A 21842-nucleotide genomic window follows, 5' to 3' on the forward strand; every position below is an offset into this window, starting at 1 on the left:
CGTTGCACACAATCCCTTTAGATATAGTTGCAGCCGAATCATTAGCCCACCAGCCTATCTAATCTGAAACAGATTTAACCTGCACAATAATCCTGCCCATTCTTCCTTAATTTGAGAAGAAAAATATGCCTTCCCAAACATGCTTATATCTTTTTTTGAAAATATATACTCTACGCACGACTCAAAGCATTTTCCTGCTAGTATGAGAAAATGGCTATAATCTGCAAAGCCATGTGCAAAATCATGTTTGTTCTCCCAATTTACAAGTTAGATGTAAGCTGAAGAGAGCAAGTGAGAACGCACACATATCAGACTACCCAGACACCTATCAAGCAGAATACATAGCTTGAGCTTTGTCTTATTAAATAAAATAAGACACACTGAAAAATGTAAAGAGAGATTCTGTATCAAGGAAGTTGAAAATGAAGCAAGCATATTTCTCCCTGGAGTCTTTGCACAACTAGTCTGATCCACACTTGGGTTTATTACTTCTACTCTCCAAGCATAGAAACAACTTGATTTGCTTCCCGCCACTTGCTGTGTTACCACCCTGGTCCCAGCCACCATCTTCTCTTCACCTGAATTAGTACAGTAGCCTCCTGCTTTCTCTTTTGGTCTGTAGTCCACAAGACAGACCGAGAATATCTATTAGAACCAAGTCACACTGCGTCACTCCTCTGTTCATCAGTGTCTGCTTATCTCACTGGGAGTCAAGGCCTAATGCTGGATTATGATTTACCTGTTTGTCTTGTCTCCCTTGCTAGAACACAGGCTCTGGAAGGGCAGGGATCTCTATTTTTTTTTTTTGTTCAGTGCTGCACCCTCAGATCCTAGATCAGTGCTGAGCACTGTAGGTACTTCATAAATATGCTATAAATTAATTAATGGATTTTTAAGTTAAAGTGAAATGAGACTGCCATCAGGCATAACAAATTCTGTGTTTCTAAAGGTGGCTCGGCAAGCCTCTGAATGTTCAGTGAAGCACCCAGGAGAGTTTCTGGTTCCACTTGCATTTTCCATTGTAAAATGCACTTATGCTATGTTATGGAACTAGTACCTCTTTCCTGGCATGTAAGTCTAAGCATCTATTTAGAGAAGGATACCATTCAAAGAGAGCCTTTCTTTGATGTGAAATTTTCTCTTTTGAGTAAAAGATTGCTTCAACTAAAAGTTATTAGGGCATGCATCTTGAATTGGGTTTCTTTTGCCAGATACAAAAAATTGCATTCTTTCTCATCAACTTTACCCAGAGACTGATGGCATGATTTCACCTTTGTTTAAAACTATATTCAGTGCCCTTATGACTATGATAAAATGTTTGCTTCTGCATCAGGTAATCACATTGAAAATGAACCTACAATCTGGGTCTCAGTAATATCAGGTGTTAACAATTTCAGGAAAACCATACAGTCGTCACGTGTAAATATATGCAAAGACAATCTATGGATTTTGTTTTCAAAAAATACTGTGCTTAAGAATGTTTTAAAATGGTGAGGTTGTTATCCTCGGAAATATATCTTGTGACATTTTAATTCTTTCTATTATACAAATTTGTAACAGCATTGCTCAAAGGAACTTAACAAGGCTCAACGTAATAATTCTCATCCATCTCACTGAAAGATATATAAATCTTACATTAAAGATTTTGTAAGTTATGGAAATATATTGTCCCTATAAAGTACATTTAGCATCAGAAGGATTCAGATGAGGCTTTGGAATAATAATTGAGAAAACCAAGTGATCTAAATTAGGACTCAACAATAGTGCCCAGGAAATCATTCTGCAGGCCTTTCGCTCCACGTTTATGTCTCTCCCATAAGTAGATTATGCTAATAGGTGCCAAGAGATTCATATCTCCAGCAGGCTGAAATGGGCTGTGGTTACTTTAAATTCTCTTTCTCTTAGAGGACAGACATCATAACCCAAAGTATTTTCATTATGATTCACTTAACAAAGGTGGTGTGTGGCAGGTAGACTGCCTATCAATAATATGTAGTGAGTACTCATTCTGGACGAGCTTTGTGATGTGGCTTTGGAGCAGAAAGGTGAACACAAGAAGAGGACATGATCTTTCCTCTTAGATACTTGACCTGAAAAATCATACACCTCTTCTCCTTCCCCTAAAGACACACACGAGAAATAGAGTAAATCCCCATGTGGTGAAATCACTGTAATTAACTTATTCTTGAAACTTATGCTGGATCCTAATTCCTTATTTCCACATTTTCTAAAAAAAAACTGTATATGCAAAGCACACATACAAATCAATACATATACACACACACACACACACACACCAAAAAATCTACCCTGACAAAAGGCTATTTAACCTCTTCCACCATGATTTTCCCTGGCTCCATTTTTTTCACTGATAAAATTCGGATCACAAGAGAACTGATATTATACATACATGTGAGGATTAACTGAGATAAAGTACAAAGATCACAGCATATGATCAGCACTCAAAAAAATAAGTTACCAGTAGTAGGAAAAATGCTAGCAGCAGCAGCAGCAACAGCCCCTCTAACAACAGGAGGCTTAGTAGTCAACTCCTGGACTAAAATTGAGCATCTTTTATATGCCAGACAGTGTACTAGGTGCTGGCAAATAAACCACACATTCCATATCCTTATTTCTCTGGTTTTTATGAAATACACAGACACACATATACTCAAACACACAAACATACAGAGATACAAATACAGTGTGCTAAGTGCCCTGGTTACATTTTATAAGGTGTTAGAAGAGCATATAGGAGGTCACTGTTTGGCAAAGGTCACCTTTTTTTTTTTTTGGCATTTCAATACTGTCCACTTAAATCTAGATAAATATAAATCTAGATAAATCAATGTAATCACGAAAGGAGTTTGTTATCACAGACTCCAAAAACAATTGAAGTTGTTTGTGATGTATGATATTGAACTTTGAATTTATACTTAAATATGCTTTGCAAAATGATACCTGCACCCCAATGTTCATAGCAACACTATTTACAATAGCCAAGACATGGAAACAACCTAAATGTCCATTGACAGATAACCAGATAAAGAAGTTGTGGTATATTTATACAATGAAATACTACTCAGCCATAAAAAGAATAAAATAAAATCTAGATAAAACTAGATGAAGTCTAGACAAAACTTTAGAGTTTATTCTTGTCAGTTTTTGACAGGGTGTCAACCATTGCTACCCAGTAAATTCATGTGAGTTGTGTAGCCAGCAAAACCAGTTGGTTGGCTACCACGTACAGAATCTTTCTCAAAGTCACCTGTACTTCAACATATGGCCACTTACCAGAAGATTACAATTCATATTGGTTACACAAATGACATTCTATTACAATGAATGTCCAGTGAGTCAATATCATATGGTATTTTCTTAAAATGGGATTTCACTGGAGCAGAAATTGTATGGATATAACCCATCACCACTGTGCGAAGCATTATTACGATTGAACCCAGTTTTTCACTTAAGTGGTCTTGAGGTTAGAGAATGTGATTCTACCTGTACAAGCTAAAAATGCAAAATCATATTTTAGATTTCTCATGGTCCAGCTACTTGAAATAAATCTCTGATAAAATTGTTTAAATTTTCTTAAATAAGTAAAATGAATGAATGTAAAAAATATTAACTTTACAAAGAATTTTCCAATATCTTAGTTTTCCATGAGTTAACACTCACAGATAGCTCATCACATCCCATCCAACTAAAGTGCATATGAACAAAATATACACTGCACATCCAGAGACACTGGAGGTTTTTCCTAAATGCATACTCCTCTATCATGTGCTACAAACATTTTCTTTTGGAAATAGGCTTTTGTGAATGAGAACCATAGTAGCAACATCTTTGTTTCAACTTCCTTCTTTTTTGGAGTGAAAATTCACAAAACAGTAATTACCTTGCCTTTTGGAAGGCACTAAAATACCAGCTGGCAATTTGATAAGCTATGAAGTTTTATATATCTCCAAATAGTAGTATCAGCCATTGAAATATCCTTGCTGGGTAGCACATATATGATGAATATTTCTTAGCACCAGAGGGCTGGTTAATTTTTTCCTAATCAGAAATGGGGTACACATGTTACACAAAATGATGATCATGGTTTAAACTGCTCTGTAGAACCCTCATATACTGCCGGTCTGACAACCCAATAATATAAAGATAAATAATCTGATTTTAAAATAAGCAAAAGATCTGAATAAACGTTTCTGCAAGGAATATATACAAATGACCAATAAGCACGTGAAAACTATTGGAATATCGTCAGTAATTGCAGAATTCATATCAAAGCCATGATGGCACACCAGTACACACCCCTTAGGATGCTTATAATAAGAAACGGAGAATACGTGTTGATGTAGATGTGGAGAAAATGGAATCTTCATAGTCAGTGCGAATGTATAAAATGTAGCAGCCAGTTTGCAAAACAATTTGCCAGTTTCTCAAAATGTTAAATGTAGAGGTACCATAAGACTCAGCAATTCTGCTTCTAGGTTTACACCCAAGAGAAAAAACTATCTATGTCCAAATAAAACATATACAAACATTTTAATAGCAGCATTATTTATAATAGCCCCAAAGTGGAAACAACTCAAAATACCCATCAACCGGTAAGTAGAAAAACAGAATATGGTATATAGTAACAATGGAATATCATTTGGCAATAAGTGGGAATGAAGTATTGATATGTGCTACACGAAGAACCTTAACGATATCATGCTAAGCGAAGGGAAACCAGGTATGAAAGTCATATATTGTGGGATTTCATTTATTTGAAATATCCAGAATAGGCAATTTCAGAGGCAGAATATAGATTAGTGACTGTGAATATACTAAGAACAATTGGATGGTACACTTCAGATGGGTGAACTGTATGGGATACGAATCATATCTAAATAAAATTGTTAAAAATAATTACCTAACCCGCTAAATTAAAAGCAAGCCAACTAGAAGTTGGTTTGTAGAAGTCTGAGTCTTTTCCCCCCTCTGAACAACAGTTGCTTTACCTCTAACATCATTTGAGGAGGAGTAGGGTGGTCTAGCTCATGATTTATAAACTTTTTAGATTGTGCAAATTTTAAAAAGCATTCCTTCTATGAAACTCAAATATGTAAAACAGAAAAGCAATATTTTAAAACTACAAGTTAATCTCCTAATGTCAAATTCATTGCATTTATTTTAAAACATTCAAAAAAATTCAATGAAACAATAAGCTTAAGTATTTGATTTGTAGTATACCTTTTCAATTTGATTTGTAGTATACCTTTTCAATTAAATTATTCTAGAATTTGAAAGTTTTGTTGCTTATAAATTTCAAAAAAAATCACATTATCATAAACACAAAATTTGAATCAAGGTATATCAAATAATAAAGATTAAAGCTTTCTGATATTTAATCTTATTAAGATGATCAATGTCTTATATATACTTGTTGAACCATTTATTATTAATTGTAATTATAGCACATGCCAAAAATTTATGTCCAAACTTTGCCTAGAATTCAATTGAAAAAAAAAAGGTGTATGCTATAAAAGGATATTTCTCTTCATTAGTATATGGGAGTAGACATGTGTAGGCTTTGATTCAGTACCAAGTTGCAACCTTCCTAAATAAAAATTAGTACTGAACAAAACTAGACACATGGATGCACACACATGCACACAGATGGGACAGCAGGAAAAGCTTTATTCTGAAGTTCTCATACTCAACAAAATAAAAGTCAAATTGCAGCAACATATTGCTGGTGTCCAATATGTTAAAATGTGTGTTTTAATTTAAGTTGTGCCTCTTATAAATTACAATTAAATGTAACTTTAAAAAGATAGATCACATCAATTTAATTTTTAATTAAATGCTTTATGGGATTGCTACACTGAGCTGAAGGGTTCCATAGTATATATAGACTTTGAAAACCACTAGGCTACTGTTATGCAGAGATTCCTTGCAGAACAAAAATTCTATTGTTTTATTAGCTTAAGCAAGATTGCAATGTCTTAAAGGTCTTTTTAAAGTCTGCATAAGGTATTTGGCACTTTAATGTTATTTATAAAACATTTTTGGGTTACTGGGCCTGATGCATTCTCTCCCAATTAACTACAGAGACATAGCACAAGATAATAACAAAAAGCCCCAGCAAGTCTCTCCTGCCTCATATACTTGTAGTTTCTGTTTTATTTGCTAGAAGGGCTTGACCTGGTGCCCAGGAATGATTACTTCTACCCTTTAGGTTTCAGTTCAGGTGGCAGACACATCCTCAAAAGGCTTGACCAGAGAATCTAAACCCCAGGCATATCCCAACCATCTGTTGTGCAAGTAGTATGCACCTAGGCGTACGCCAGCAAACTCGTAGTTCCTAAGGACAGAGTGTGCCTTATGTGTATTTCCTATCTCACTGTGCCCTTTCCCCTGCTGCCCTCACACACGTGTCCAGACACCAAGACCTCCCAGCACAGTGCTAGAGACATATTTAGGGTCAGACCAGTCCCCTCCATTTGGCACAGATACTTTACAGACTCAGAGAGATTCATTCATTAATTGTAAAGGCAGGATATCTAAGACCAGAGAAAATAGGTTATTTTCTAAATGACCGTCATAGCTGAGACTAGAACTCAGTTCTCAAATCTTACAGTTATTGCATTAAGATATCACACTGTCTTTAACATGTTCGTATTTTATCATGAAAATACAGAAATGTTGTGTTTACATGTGTTTGCAGAGAAGTATATTGCTGGATATAGAAAATGTCTGCTTTGTGTATGGGTATTTCTTGTGAATATATTTCTATTATTTCCATATATGTATATGTGCTTGTGTAATAATGCAATTTTTATATATGCACTTGTATTTACAAATGTATCCATGAGAACTTTATCATAGACAAGGTATTCTAATTATTTGGGGGGATTATTTTATGTATACATATATATAATATATATTTTATAATTCCCCCAAATATATTTTATTGAGATGTTAGTATATTAGTTTGACAATATGTTTATATCACTAATCATAGTAAACTACTTACATCAGTTAATATTTAAGCAATATAGTTCTAATATAAGTATTGCTAAGCCAAAACATGCATTTGATAAAATTTTATTCAGTCCTATATTCAATATCAGATAAATATGAATCTACCTAAAGTGTATGGAGACTTTAAAGATCTGTTAGTGTCATTAGGGGAAAGGGAAGGCGGCATTCAAATTAATCAGGTATGCATCCTACTCTCAACAAGCAAACAGCACAGTAAAGGAGAGGGTTATGTGAAAAACTAATAGGAGCCAAATGAGTTAAAAGCACTAACAAATGTAAAGCAAAATAAAACCAAACGAGTGATAATAATTCTGACTGGAAAGATCAGAGAAGACTTCATAACAGAAGAAAGTATTTTTGCTGAAAGAGTTTAAGAAAATAAAATTCACATTTTATTACTTAAAAAAATTTCTGCCCTCTCATTATTAAAAACCTTCATTTTCAGTCTAGCTTTAGGGTTTTTTATAATACGTAGATTTACTTCTAATAATGTAGAGTAATTATTTATGGAAGCACCCTGGGAAATAAATGCAAAGTTGGCTGATTATGATCACTTCTTAAGCATATATAATGAAAAGTCAGAAAAGTACAATTTACTTACTAAGCAGAGAGGAAACTGAAAAGAAATATGCAGGGATTGCCTTTGATCACTCAGTTACTAGGTTCACACGCCTGAAAAACCTTCTCGTACAAGAATCAAATATAATAAACCTGACAACATCATAAAGCAAATTATGAAAATAAAATATTAATGCAAATATGATTGAAGGTTTAGCTTACTTGAGCTAAACCTTGCAAAATATACAATTCCGCCGTACTGTGAGTGTTGTGTACTAAATCTTACCTTGATTTGGAAACTTATGAAGGCATGCTTTCTGAAACACACACTCAGTATGGCTGAATAGCTCACTAATGTGCTGTATTCCCTGATGAACCAACCAGTTTAGTAACTTTGCCATTGCCAGCTTTTCAACAAAGCAGCCCCTCATTGAGATTCTAGTGCAATAGCTAATAACAATTAGATTTCATTCTAGCATTGTATCTTGTTATTGTCATCCCAATAAGAGACGCTTTCCTTATAATCCATAGAATTGATGTAAATGTAAATGTTAGTCCAACCCACCGAATAAGTGGTCTATGGGCTCTCATTACCAGATATGGGCTCACATCTGTATCATTGTCATGTATTGTTTTTCCATGTCATTTGTTTTCCAGTCTTTGAAAAGACTCCAACATTTTTCAATTTTTGAAACCCTGTCACCCGATTTAGCAAAATCTTCCAGGCTCTGGAAATACAGATCTTTTGTTAATACTGTCCCTTTAGAAACTCGGTAAATAAACAGGGTGCTATGAACACATTCTGTGGACAGAAAACTCAGAGGTTTTCTCAGTAGTACAGATGTTAGAATCTGAAAATTACTCAAAATGTTATAGTCAAAAAAATTAAAATCATCACTTCTTGGCCCACATAAAGCTGTCATATTGGCTATTTGATATTAATGACAAAAAGCTTGTAAGGGTGTCGAAGGAAATACATTGAAATACATTGTTTGGTGTAGACAAGGTAAGGTTGAATTCACATTACTTTAATTCTAGATAGTTAAGACAGATCCTTTCAAATTCAAGTGAGTATCAAAGTTCCTGAGTGGTGTATGGATATATAAACATAATGTTCAATGGCTTTTTCAGGATTTTCTTTATACTATAATGAAACTTCTGATTTCTGAAATGATGATGAACCAACATAGACTGCTGGCTCCCTACCCTGAAATCTATTCTAAAGGGAGATGCCACAAAAAGAGAGGGAATCTGGTGGATCACAGACACTCACATTAAAACTATCAAAAGCGCTTTGGGGAGATTAAAGACAGCTAGTTGAGTGTCAATCTGGGAGAAACCATCTAGTGGTCCAGAGCTGAGGCTGGGGTGGAATTCTCACACCGTTTCTCCCAGACACCAAATTGCACTTGGTGAATCAATGCCTCTGTCATTAGCACTGAAAGACAGAAAGCAAACAGAAACAAAAAGAGCAGGGCTAGCCCCAGTCAAACCAGAGACTCTAGGGTAATACATCAGAAAGCGAATATATGGGCCCCGACCACTTGGGCCTTTATGAATCGAAACCTCTGAGGGTGGGGAAAATAAGTAATAAGCCTTCCAGGTACTTCTGATAAACACTCAAGTTTCTGAAACCCTAAAGCCCAGCTCGGGTGGGAAGTGATTAACAACAGCTACAGGTATGCTTCCAGCAACACTGTCTCCACAGAAAGAACAGTAGTATCTGATACGGTCGTTAAAAAAAAAAAACAAACCCTAGGGTAAAAGATGGTCAAGGACAGGTGGAGGGGAAACCATGGAAGTGGTTCAGCTCACACTCTGATATTCCAGGCTCTGTCTTATGCTGCTTAATTCGTTTCCTAAAATCACCAGATGCATGAGATATATTCTTACAGAGAAAAGTAGCAATATTAGAAATATAAAGCAAAAACTGCATTTTCATGCTCTTCTTTTCTGTGTAACATCTAATTTTTCATTTATAATCTTGTTGATTTGGCTCCTTTCTCTTGTATCCTTGATTTGTGTAGGTAAATGTTTGTGAATTTTTTCTTCTCAAGGAACCAACTCTTAGTTTTTGGTTTTTCCTGATAAGAAAGTTCATAACCTAGCATTATCTTCCATAATATTGACCTGATACACATTTTTATCAATTAATCTTTTGGTAATATCACTTTAATGGATTTTTTATGACATTATCTGAGAGCTGATCTTTATAATTTAAGTTGGCATTTCAGTTCTAATTGCATATTCATGTTTATTTCTGTTAGCTTATTTCGAGTATTCTATTTTCTATGCTTTGGTTTTATTTCATTTGTACCTTCTCTATATTTTCTTGATTAAAATAAATTTTCCTCAGTTTTAATTTCTGTATTCTTTTATCCTCCTCTTTTTCTCTCAACTTTTATAGGCCCACATTTATTTTTCCTAATCTTATTATAAATATGTTATCTATCTATATCTGTACATATCTATCTACCACCTATCTTTCAGCTTTTTCCTTCCAAATAAGGAAATGTGTATCATCATATTCATTCAGATTTATAAAGCTAGTCGTGTATACTGCTAAAAACAACAATTCAAAATTAGGCATTTAAATAGCTCCTTTGTAAGAAGCTTTCTGTTATTAATTTTTTACTGTGAATAATTTACATATTGCACTCTAGGAAATATCGATTGTATGTCTCCCGTGCAACAATATAAAAATAAAACAACTTCTATATACCAAAAATGTAGTTATACCAAATAAGGTTTCTAACAGATTATACACACATGCATAGCATACTGAAAAAGGAGTAGACAGAATTCTGAGTGAAATGATCAAATATAAATAAAATTAGTAAAAAGAAAAATTATATATCTATATCTGCATATATACACACACACACATATATATGTATCTACTACACAGCTACTTTTCAGCTTTTTCTTTCCAAACAAGGAGGGTTCTTGAGCATTTTTCACCACTTGTCCTCCTTCCTCTCTGCCAACTCCATCCTTAAACAAGTTTTGTTGGGTATCTTCTTTTTGTCATTGCTTTGGTTAACATTAAAATTTCATAAGCTATTTACTTTATATTCCCCATATTTCTTTGCTTTTCACTGCAGTAATTTCTTGAAAAAGCCTTTCAAAAGGGATTCTAATCAGATGAAGTTTCTGAATATTTATAACTTAGAAAACCTCTTTATTTTTTAAAACTGGTAATTCTGATAGACATACATTTTTCTTCAAAGTTTTTTTCTGACATATACTCTCATACTTCTTAGACGTAAACTTTTTCCCTCAGGAAGCTATTAGAATTTTCTTTTGGCTTTGGATGTTAATAAATGTAAGTTAGTATGATTACAAGTCTTTCTCCCCTACCCCTTATCTTTTTGGTTTGAGTCAAGAATACTCAATGAAGAAAAGTTAGTTTTTTTTCAAATATGGCACTGGGCTAATTAGATATTCACATGTAAAAGAATGAAACTGGGTCCATTACTTATACCACTCACAAAAATTAACTCCAAGTGAATTAAAGACTTAAATATAAGACCGAACACCATGAAATCCCTGTAAGAAAACAGGAAAAATCTCCTGGCTCTGGGCCTTGGTGATGATTTTTCAGATATGACAGCTAAAGCAGAAGCAACAAAATTAAAAAAAAAAAAACAAAAAACAAGCAGTGGGACTACATCAAACTAAAAACTTTCTGCACAACTGAACAACAAAGTGAAATTATAACTTATGAAATGGGAAAAACATATTTGCAAACCGTATATCTGTTAAGTGATTAATATCCTAAATGTATAAAAACATAAAACTCAGTAGCAAAACAAACAACAAATAACACAACTAAAAAATGGGCAAAGGACCTGCACAGACATTTCTCCAAAGAAGATATGCAAAAGGCCAGCAAGTACAGCAAAGATGTTCAACATCATTAGTCATTAGGGACATGCAAATTAAAATCAGAGTGAGCTATCACCTCATGCCTATTAGAATAGCCAGCATAAAATGATAGGAGATAACCAATGCTGGCATAGATGTCGAGAAAAGAAAACACATGCACTGAGGATGGGATTGTCAACTGGTACAGCCACTATGAAAACAATATGGAAGATCCTAAAAAAAATAAAAAATAGAACTACTATATGATCCAGCAATTCCATTTCTGTTACTATATCTAAAAGAAACAGAAACACTAAGTTGACATGAATTCTGCACACCGATGTTCACAGTAGCATTATTTTTAGTCGTCAAGACATGGAAATAACCTAAGTGTCCATCAATAAATAAAGAATTTGTGGTACAAACACACACACACACACACACACACACAATGGAATACTATTCAGCCACAAAAAATGAGGAAATCCTATCATTTGTAACAACATGGATGAATCTTGAAGGCCTTAGGCTAAGTAAAAGAAGTCAGCCAGAGAAAGACAAATATTGTCTGATCTCACTGATATGGGGAATCTGAAACAAACAAAAGCAAAACAGGCAAAAATCAACTCAGAAAAAAATGATCAGACTTAGGGTTACCAGAGGCAAAGGGTGGCAAGAGGAGAAATTGTAGGAAGGTGACCAAAGGTACAAACTTCCAATTTAATATAAACGAGTATTAGAGATGAAATGTATGACACCACGGCTATAGCCAATGCTAATGCATAGCTATCGGTACGTTTTTAAGAAAATAAATCCTGTTGGTTCTCATCATAAGAAAAATTTTTTTCTTTCTTTTCTTTTTACTGTATCTATATGAGAAGATAGATGTTAGGTGGACCTACTGTGGTAATCATTTCACAGCATATATAAATTAAACCATCATGCTGTACACTTTAAACAGTGCTGTATGCCAAATACTTCTCAATAAAACTGGAAAATATATGTAAAAAAGGAAGACTACAACTATACTTCAATAAAAAGATAAAGTAAAAAAAAGACTAATAATGAAAATATACACAGGTCACTAAGAGTAGCCTTGAAATATATAAAGCAACAACTAATGAACTAAAAGAAATAGAATTTTTTTTAAAAAGTTCACTTGAATATTTTGATACTCCAAGGAAGTGTTTAAACTGACAAAAATACGCAGTATTTGAATATTTAGATGAAATGTATTGGCATAAGAAATAGAAAATCTGAACATTCCTAGATTTATTTAAGAAATTTAATTTACATTTAAATGTATTCTCAGTAAGAAAACTACAAACTCGTAAGTTATCATTGGAAAAATCTTCTAAACGATTAAGAAAGAAATAATGCCAAGTGTACATCACCCTTATAGCAAAAGGAAGAGGAAAAAAATGCCTGCCAACACAATGGATAAAGCCAGAGAAAAGCCTAGAACCCCTGATAGACCCCTAAAAAATGAAGCGACGATCTCCTATATCTTGCTAATACAGATACCAACAAAACACCTAAACAAATATTAGCAAACTAAATCCATCCATACACAAAATGATAAATAAAACATGGATGTATTCCAGGAATTTAAGATTCATTTAGCACTCAAAAATCCATCAATGCCATTCACGATATTAACAATACAAAGGAGAAAAGCTATACAAACAGGGAAAATGTTTTTAATCACTTAAATAAGCTAATAGATCCCTGATTTGAAAACTGGATAAGAACATTACAAAAACACAAATCTAACAAAATATCCAGTAGTCATTAAACTTCATCCAGCCTCAACTGAGAAATGCAGTGTGGAAGCCTAAATAAGGTGGTATTTGGAAAGCACCTGGTAAAACTGCCTGACCGCACCGAGAGCGGTCGTCATTATTATATTATACTATTCCAGTGGAAGGTGAAGCTTCCGTGACACTGCTGAAAGCTCAAGAAAGCTTAAGGTAATGAAGTAAATGATTCCTGATACCAAGTATTATGCCCAGATACTTCCCACAGTTGGGTAAGAAAAAGAAAATGTAAACGACCTAGTAAGGAAAGGAATGCCTAAAATGTACGTAAAAAGTAGAAGAGGGAAACGATTAAAAAATGAGACATCAATGTTTAACAAGCAATCTCATGGGGCAAATTCAATGACAACTTATGAAATGCTTATGAAATGGAGGATCATTACTCTGTCAACTAGACAAGTTGTCCAAAGCCGGTAAAAGTTGAAGTGGAATTAGAATCCATAACCACCACCATATACACATCATGATACTGGTGTGACAATGGATCACATTATTCATAATATGGTATTGAGAAATGTAATAGGTTGCATTATTAATAAAACTAAGAAACTAATCATTTTCCTAAATTCACATACCCAGGGAAAGCAAATTGTCACCCTGTGTCCAAGAATGTTTCTAATGTACAAAAACATGGTATTTTGCTTATAAAAACTACTACACAGAAACTGAAATTAGTAAATATTTTATCCTAACATGCTTATTATGCAACTATACCACGACAGCAAATGAATCATGACATATGAACACAATGGAGTATTGTGCAGTTATAACATCTGATGTTGAAAGCAAAATAATTACAAGGGAAAGTATCTGTGCTATAAACTTTCATGTAACTGCAGTGAGGAAAGTTTCCACAGATGATAGTCTCAATAATTTTTTAAAACAGTGAAAATAAATACAGAAACATCTAAGTGGTGGTTTTCTCTGGAGTGATGGCTGATTTCTAAACTATTTCTCAGAATGTCTATATTTTCTATTATACTCATGATTTGAATGATGGTTAGAAAAGTTTATTTTACAAAGAGTGAAAGAAAATGATGACTTCCATTTAACTCAATTATCTTACTTTTAGAAAACAATGACTTACAATGTTTCAAAATAAATGCCAATAAGGACCTTGCTCTTACCCTATAATTTGTGCTACATAGACCAGCGTGCAATGTACGCAGATAATTTGTAATAAAAAGGAACACAAGAACAATAGGTGTTGAAGCTGTATGAGTTTCATAATTAATCGATTAATTTGTAACTATTTGTGAAAAATAACGCTGAGGCTGGGACAGCAGAGAGCAGGTTGACCATAGCAGCAGGGCCTAAGCTAACTACAGAGGTGCAACCACCAGCAAAACAACAGTTTTGAAATATAATTAACCAGTTACATCAAGAGACAGATTTGGCTCATTTCTCCTGGTCCCAGTTCTCCAACCATCCTTCCAATACAGAACTGGCCAACTTGTCAAAATATTTAATAGCAAGGTGATATTCTGAACTCTGAACTGAGAAAATGTCCAGAACCAAGCTCATCTCAGCTACATTTCTCTATTCATTCCATTTTGTCCCCAAAGCCTTTTTGTATGGGTCTCCCTAAAATTCACATCTCACATTTCTCAGGTCCCCCCATGGAGGTCATCATTGGGTGACAGAATGAACACAAACTCAATAAGGAACGGCAGCCAAGGACGCGCCCTGTCAGGCGGCTCGAGGTGTGTTTACCAACATCGAGTCTATGACTTGGTACAGATGGTAAGCGAATGACAGCATTTTGTCAGTTGTTAAGAGGGTATTTTCATGACACTGAGTTAATCTCAAGAATTCAGCATCTGCTGTAAGATTATACAGCAACTTTTAGGACCCTTAAATCACAGACTCCTTATAAGACAAAGATCAGGAATTGTCTAGGGAATCACACAATGCTCTAGACATTTGAAATAATATAATTATTATGCTTATGACTAGTTTTATCCCCTATAATGTAACCCCTAGTAAACAACTTTTCCCTAACTTCTAATAACCAAGGAATAACTAATTTCCTGGGAACATCTGGTTCACTTATGGAATAAAAAGCAATTGTAGCTGTTTGATGCTTAGGTCTTAGAACCGAGTAATATCTAATTGAGGCAAAAGGAAACAGGAACTCGGAGTCATTAAAGAAAATCTGAACCTTTCAGCTCATACCCTGGGAGTGAACAGTTCACCACAGGATTACTGCCTAAGACAGGTGCCACCCATAGAGATTTGAGGAGTATCTAGGTATTCTTTGCTACCACACAGGCTTGCTTTTAAGCAAAGAACTTCTAAATTAGCTTACAAAAAAGGTACACATTCTTTGGACTCACCCTTAGCACCTTACAATTAAATCTTTTTCAAATGGTCAATAAAAGAAGTTGCAAGAAACAAGTACTTAGGCATGTAGCTTTAGCATTGAGAGTGTGTGGCTGGGCATTACAGCTAGATCGTCGCCCTGACAATAGTCTCATGGTAAAATACAAACAATGGTCACATGAATAAGGATGTAAGAGTCTAGAGAATGTAATTAGTGACTTAGGAGATATATTTAAGGAAAAATTACAGCTTTTAATCATGTTAAGAGGCCAGAGAGTACAAGGCAAGGGCAGAATAAAATGTGTATGGCACAGAAGTAAACACAAGTCACAGTAACACACAATACTGTTAACATAATGGCTTTGCTGCCTTGGCAGTTCACTTGATCATTTAATGCTATATTATCAAGGTCTGACATCTTCATTTCTCTTCTACCTAATTGATATTCCCTTAACACAAGGTAAAGACAAAGTTTCATACCTCGATCTGGGGTGTGCTATGCTGCTTCCCGGCTGAACCAACACAAACATGTAGGAATCGTATTAAAACATAACTTTTTTTCTTTTTTTTGAGTGGTCTCTGGTGGAGATTCTGATATTTAGATGTAAACTGACTGTCACAACACTAACTGCTCGAGCTCACAAAAACTTTTCGTTTCGGGCCAGTCTGCTCTTACATGTTTACGGCTGTCCAATCTCGTATTTTTCTCTCTCCCTGATCCCCAGAGCAGATGCACTCTGTTTGCTCTTATAATAAAACATGTGTCTGGACTCTAACTGATTATTTTATCAACTGGAACATTGCAAGATAGTCAGACGATCCAAAGAGTTGTGTGTCACAGAGCAATTTAAGCCTTTTGGTGGAAGAGATCGATTTCTGAGAATTTCACAGTGTAACAGTTGCAGGCTTGATCCTGAAAGGCCAGTATTAGGATGTGCATTAACCTTTTGATTATTCATGCTTCTGGAAGGAAGGCATTTCAGAAATAATTGTTTGCACATATGTTAGGAATGTTTACCCAACTGCCAGAGATTAAAATAAGCTTAAATAAATTGGCAGAATATATCAGCAACGTGAATGATTATATGTCACAAGAGACCACTGGTGAGTCTCTCACTGTGGAAGCCCATTAGACTGTTCTGGATATCTATTCTGTGATCCACTTTAGACCCACATGCCTCAGTTTGTAAAATAATGCATTCAAGAAAAATTTACTACTAATTACATTTTGTATATAAAGTAAAATATTGATTTCCCTAAGAATTATCTAAAGTTATGGCCTAAATGTTTGTGCCTCCCCCCACACTCATATGCTGAATCCTTAACCTTCAGGGTAGCTGTGTTCAGAGATGGGGCCTCTAAGGAAGTAATTAAAGTTAAATGAGATCCTAAGTTGAGGTTCTGCTTTTATAGGATTAGTGCCATTTAAGACAAGACACCAGGGAGCTCTCTCACTCTTTCTCTCGTTACAAACTCACCGAGGAAACACCAGGTGAGGCCCAGGAAGAGAACTCACACCAGGAACCAACCACACTGGCATCCTGATCATGGACCTCCAGAGCTGAGAGAAAATAAATTTCTATTATTTTAAGCCACCAGTCTGTGGTATTGGTTAGGACAGCCGGAGAGGCCTAGTCCATCTGGTATGAGCTGTAAGAAATTATTGAACAGAAACCTCAATTAAATAGAGTCAGGAGATGAGAAGGGGGAGCTCTCACACCCCACACCCAAGGCGGAGCCCAACAGGAAGAAGAAATACTCCTTTTCTCTCCTGGCAACTATCAGCCAATGAAAAGCCGAGGATTTTTCTCTAGCCCTCCCAGATTTCTTCTGTCCTCTATAGAAAAGTTGGCCTTCCCTAGCCACACAGGGACTTGAGGGTAACTGCCGTGGTTTTAGACCTCAAATTCCAATTATCTGCTGATGCCAAATAAAACTTTTTTTTCCTCGAGAAATAACTTGTAGTCTATTTGTTTTAGGTAAATAGTTACATAGATATAAATTAACTATTTTGTAAAGTCAACAGTTACCTCCTAAGCACAGAAGATGCAAAATGGACAAAATCACGGAATTTAGCCTAAGATAACTAAACACAAGTTCCAAGGTGTGTGTATAATATGATTAGGAGAAAGAATACTTTTCTTCCAAATTAAAATGAGAGTGTGAATTAGATTAAATACGGTTGGATATGAGTTGAATTTTGTTATGGATTTCATCTATTTTGGGCTCACCTTTCGTTTACTTTCATTGTAAGTAGCATCTTAAGCTTAGCATAAATTGTTTAAATTTATTACAAAAGAGAAATAAGGCACAGTTTGTCCTTAATGGTAGTCACAATCATGATGGATTTGAAATCATATACACAGTGTGAAATGGGTGTCAGAATACACTGACGAGCAATTATGCAAAGTAGCAAGTGGAGAAAAAAAAATCTGTAGAAAAAATTCAGTATACAATAATGGTAGTGTTAGGTAGTTTGAGCACCGGGCAAGGAGAGAGGCTGGGGCAAGGAACAATCCAGAACACAAGGAACCTGGGCTGTCAATCAATCAATTAGTTGATTAATCAATTAATTACAATCACGAAACCAGGATATAAAAACAGGAAAAAACGTGGGAACGGCGTCATTTTTCCTCTCTTGGATTGGCCCACTCCCAATTCTCAGGAGTGTAGTTTTACTTTTTTCACTTCACTACTAAAAATCTTGTTTATATCACGCTGTCTTTCATCAAAAATCTTTTTTTCCGGTGACTAAGAACCAAGGTAATTCTTATTTTCCTTTTCTAATTTGTGTACAAATTAGAATAACTAAAATTATTTTAAAGTGATGCTGAGGAAAATGAATAGTTACGTCTAGAAATAAAAGGATTTCAAGTTCCTTCACTGCAACACACTTTACAAGATTTAAGTTTCCTGTCTGAGAATGATCAGCTTGCTCCAAGGAGGAGGAAAGAGAAAGAAGCTTGATTTTACACATTCCTCTTCTAGGTTAGTGGTTCTCAAAGTGTGTCCAGGATCTCACAGAATCAGCATAACCAGAGAATTAGTAAAAATGCACAGTCTCGGGCCCTTGTCTGGATCTACTGACTCAAACTCGAGGGCCCAGCCACCTGGGTAAGTAGCCCTTCAGGTGACTGTAATGCAGAATCAAGTTTGAGACCCTCTATTCCAGGTGTTTGGTATTCTTCCTCCTATTTTCTATCCTGTAGCCCTCACTCTTTGTTATCTTTTGTTGTCTGTTTGCCCTCACATTTCTACAGACGCCATTCGAGCAAATTTAGTCAATCCTCCAGAATACTTGGCTACATTATGTGCTTTCTCAGCAGTGAATTAAGTGAATTAAGCTTTGTTAGCCTTTCTTCTGCTTGCCCGGTTACTCTCAATTCTGCATTCAGTTCCTAATACACCTGAGAATCTCAATACCCTCCTCTAAACACAGGCTTGGGCAATTGTAGTTTTCATGCTGAGACAGGAGGGGAGGGGGCAGGGCACAACCATTAAAAGAATGACACAGCAATTCGCACCAAGATAGCGGACGATTCAACTCCCAGTAAACCTCGAGCTTCAATATATACTCATTTAATACATTAGCATGAGAAATGACACACCCAAAGGCACCATGACAGTTCTGAGGCTGACCAAAAACAAGTGGCAAAGTGGGCAGTGACCCAATTCCTGGTCATCCCAGCCCCTTCCCCAAATTAGTTGGACTAATCCTCCCACAGGTTAGCATATGAAATTACCGAGCCCATAAAAACAACCCCATAAAAAACTGACAACCTGACCCCTTGTGGTTGCTCTCCTGCCTTCTGAGATGACTGCACTCTGTCTATGAAGCGCGTATCTGAGTAAATCTACCTTCACTCTACCATGGCTCACTCTTGAATTCTTTCCTGCACAAAGCCAAGGATCCTCAGTACATCAATTTGGCATGGGGATTATTTTTAGCAGAAAACCATCGAGGCCCACACTTAAAAAACCCAAAATGGCTTAACGGAATTCACCTTGAGATTTTAGAATTAAATGTACTACAGCCTAGACTCCCCTGAGTCTCAGGTTGTCACATTTAATAAATAAAGCTACAGAAGGCTCAGTTAAGTTTGAATTTCAGGCAGACAATGAATAGATTTTAGTGTAACTTTGCCCTCCCCTCCATCCCGTGATGTTTGGAACATACTTATGCTAAAAAAAAAAAATTACTTGTTTATCTGAAATTCAAACTGAACCAGGTAGCCAGTATTTTACCGAGTATTCTGATATAGAAGACACCTGGCATGCAGTTTGATTACGTTACTACCCAAGGGCATACAGTTAATAACAGCTGCAGCAAATACTCAACTTCAGTCTACCTGATTATGGCCCCTATTTCGTTCTTTTTTTTTTTTTTTTCCTTTTAGTGGAGGTACTGGGGATTGAACCCAGGACCTCACTCATGCAGCTCCACCACAAAGCTGTATCCCTCCCCAAACGGCCCCTATTTCTCTTACTCCAACCATCCTCCCTTTCCTGCTACCCAGCTGCCCAGTCCTAAGGGAGAGACTCTCTCAGTTCCCAGGGCTGCTAATCCAGCATTGCGTGATTTATTGCCTTCAAACATTCACACTTTAACCTCAGATGCTACTTAGAAATTTATCTTCCCCACACTGAAGAAAAAAAATAATCTATGACTTGGTGCTGCTTTAAGCTCCCAAGACCCCACTGCCTTTCAGACCTGACCTTTGCTCGCCAGTCTCCTCTAGGGATGCAATTCCGAATTAAGTCATCTGCCAAAGAGTTTATGCAGGAAACACAGGGCTTACCTTTCATTCCCAGAGGAGGAAAGTACCCGTCACTTCTGCAAATTGTTCTTTTGTAGTCGGCCAGGGCAGCAGGCGGTTAACATCGCCCTGGTGCCTGTTTCCAATCCCCAAATCCAAGGCCAGGGCAGGTAAAAGAGCTCAGCTCTGGAGGAGGCCTCTGCTGCAGGGAAAGGCTTTTGTGGTCTGCTCTGGCTTGTGGTAAGTATCAGCGGTCATCCCAGTGGTGTGGGATTTTAAGAGTTCTGGAATAGACTCTCGTTCCAACAGGTGACTTTCTATTATTATCAATTCATTCTTTGCTTTTAAAAATAACTTGCCGTAGTAAAAATTTTTGGAAATGAGGGTCCATTATTGGACCAAGCGTCAGAGGATATGCCCCCATCAGTAACACCAGCTAAAAGAGTTTCCTTGGACCCCCTTTTCTTGGCAGGAGAGTTCTTGGGCTGCATAAAAGCACTTGGGAGGAAAGTGAGAAAGCAAGAGTCAAGTTCAAGCATCACATCTTCTGAGAAATGACTCCTAAACTTTCGGCCTCCAGAGGCTCAGCTGGACATCCCTTCAATCTGTGGGTAACTCTACCACCTTAATTTCTATGTTGCAATTGTCTATTTGTCAGTCTCTCGCTCCATCAAGCTGTGCACTGTTGAGAGTAGAAACCCGTCCATCTCTGCCCTCAGGACATCAACGGTGCGCTTAGTCTATGCTAGACATTCAGGACAGTTTGTCAGGCTGTTTGTCTGCCTGAGTAGTTACCTAAGACAGACCTCTTTGATTTTACAATTGACCTGTGGATGCTTCTCGTGGAACATTCGAGAACAGCCCTCTCCTTAGAGGGAGCTTTAAAATTTTAGCTGGGTCTAAAATCTACCTCCCCCCCCCCCCACGCACACACAGGACTCACAGGACTCTGGGAGGAGGCAGTTGTAGGCTCTCATTTCTCAAGCGGACCAGAGACGCCATTCGAAGCTGCCTTTGCAAACTTGCCTATTAAGAGTTGGTTTGAATCCTTGAGTGCTGTACTTTGTTGAAAGAGCTGTTCTCCACGGTTCTTTGTGGCTTTCTGCTCCATGTAGGAATCAAACCCCACTCGGGAACTGCATGATGAGCAATTCCCATGCAGCTACTGAGAAGAAAACATATCTGACCTTTAAATTTGAACACATACAGGAAAGATTATCTCGATACACAGAGCCTCACTGAAGACTGCAGCCTCCTCTCAGTCTGAAGTCAATTAACGCCTTGTTCGCCTCTGCCTTTTATAGCTTCGGTAGTCAGAGCGCGGTCCCGCGAAAGCAACGTCAGAATCTCGCGTAGCTTGTAACAAACGAAGGCTTTCAAGGCCCCACCCACTACCTGCGCAATCAGAACCTGAGTTTTTAACAGGTGTTTGGTATATACAGTAAAGTCTGAGAAGCACGGCTCTTCCTAACCAAATGATTTCAAT

At 36.4% G+C, this 21842-nt stretch overlaps 1 protein-coding gene across 2 annotated transcripts in view; it reads right to left on the reverse strand.

The window, feature by feature from the left end:
• Window positions 1–21626, reverse strand: part of DPP10 (dipeptidyl peptidase like 10) — a 725696-nt gene extending 704070 nt beyond the window's left edge. Inside the window, exons 1-2 of one of the 2 annotated variants that reach the window (XM_072960846.1) lie at window positions 21544–21600; window positions 20399–20854 (exon numbers count right to left, since the gene is read on the reverse strand). Coding sequence is in view for 1 of the 2 variants with exons in the window: in XM_072960847.1 (XP_072816948.1) it covers window positions 20399–20405 (7 nt within the window). In the remaining variant the exon portion in view is untranslated. Of the gene's footprint in view, window positions 1–20398 lie in introns of both variants that reach the window. The other variant, XM_072960847.1, reaches the window with a different exon arrangement.
• Window positions 21627–21842: the final 216 nt, after the last annotated feature.

This window comes from Vicugna pacos, chromosome 5 (assembly GCF_048564905.1).
Source record: "Vicugna pacos chromosome 5, VicPac4, whole genome shotgun sequence".
NCBI lineage: Eukaryota > Metazoa > Chordata > Mammalia > Artiodactyla > Camelidae > Vicugna > Vicugna pacos.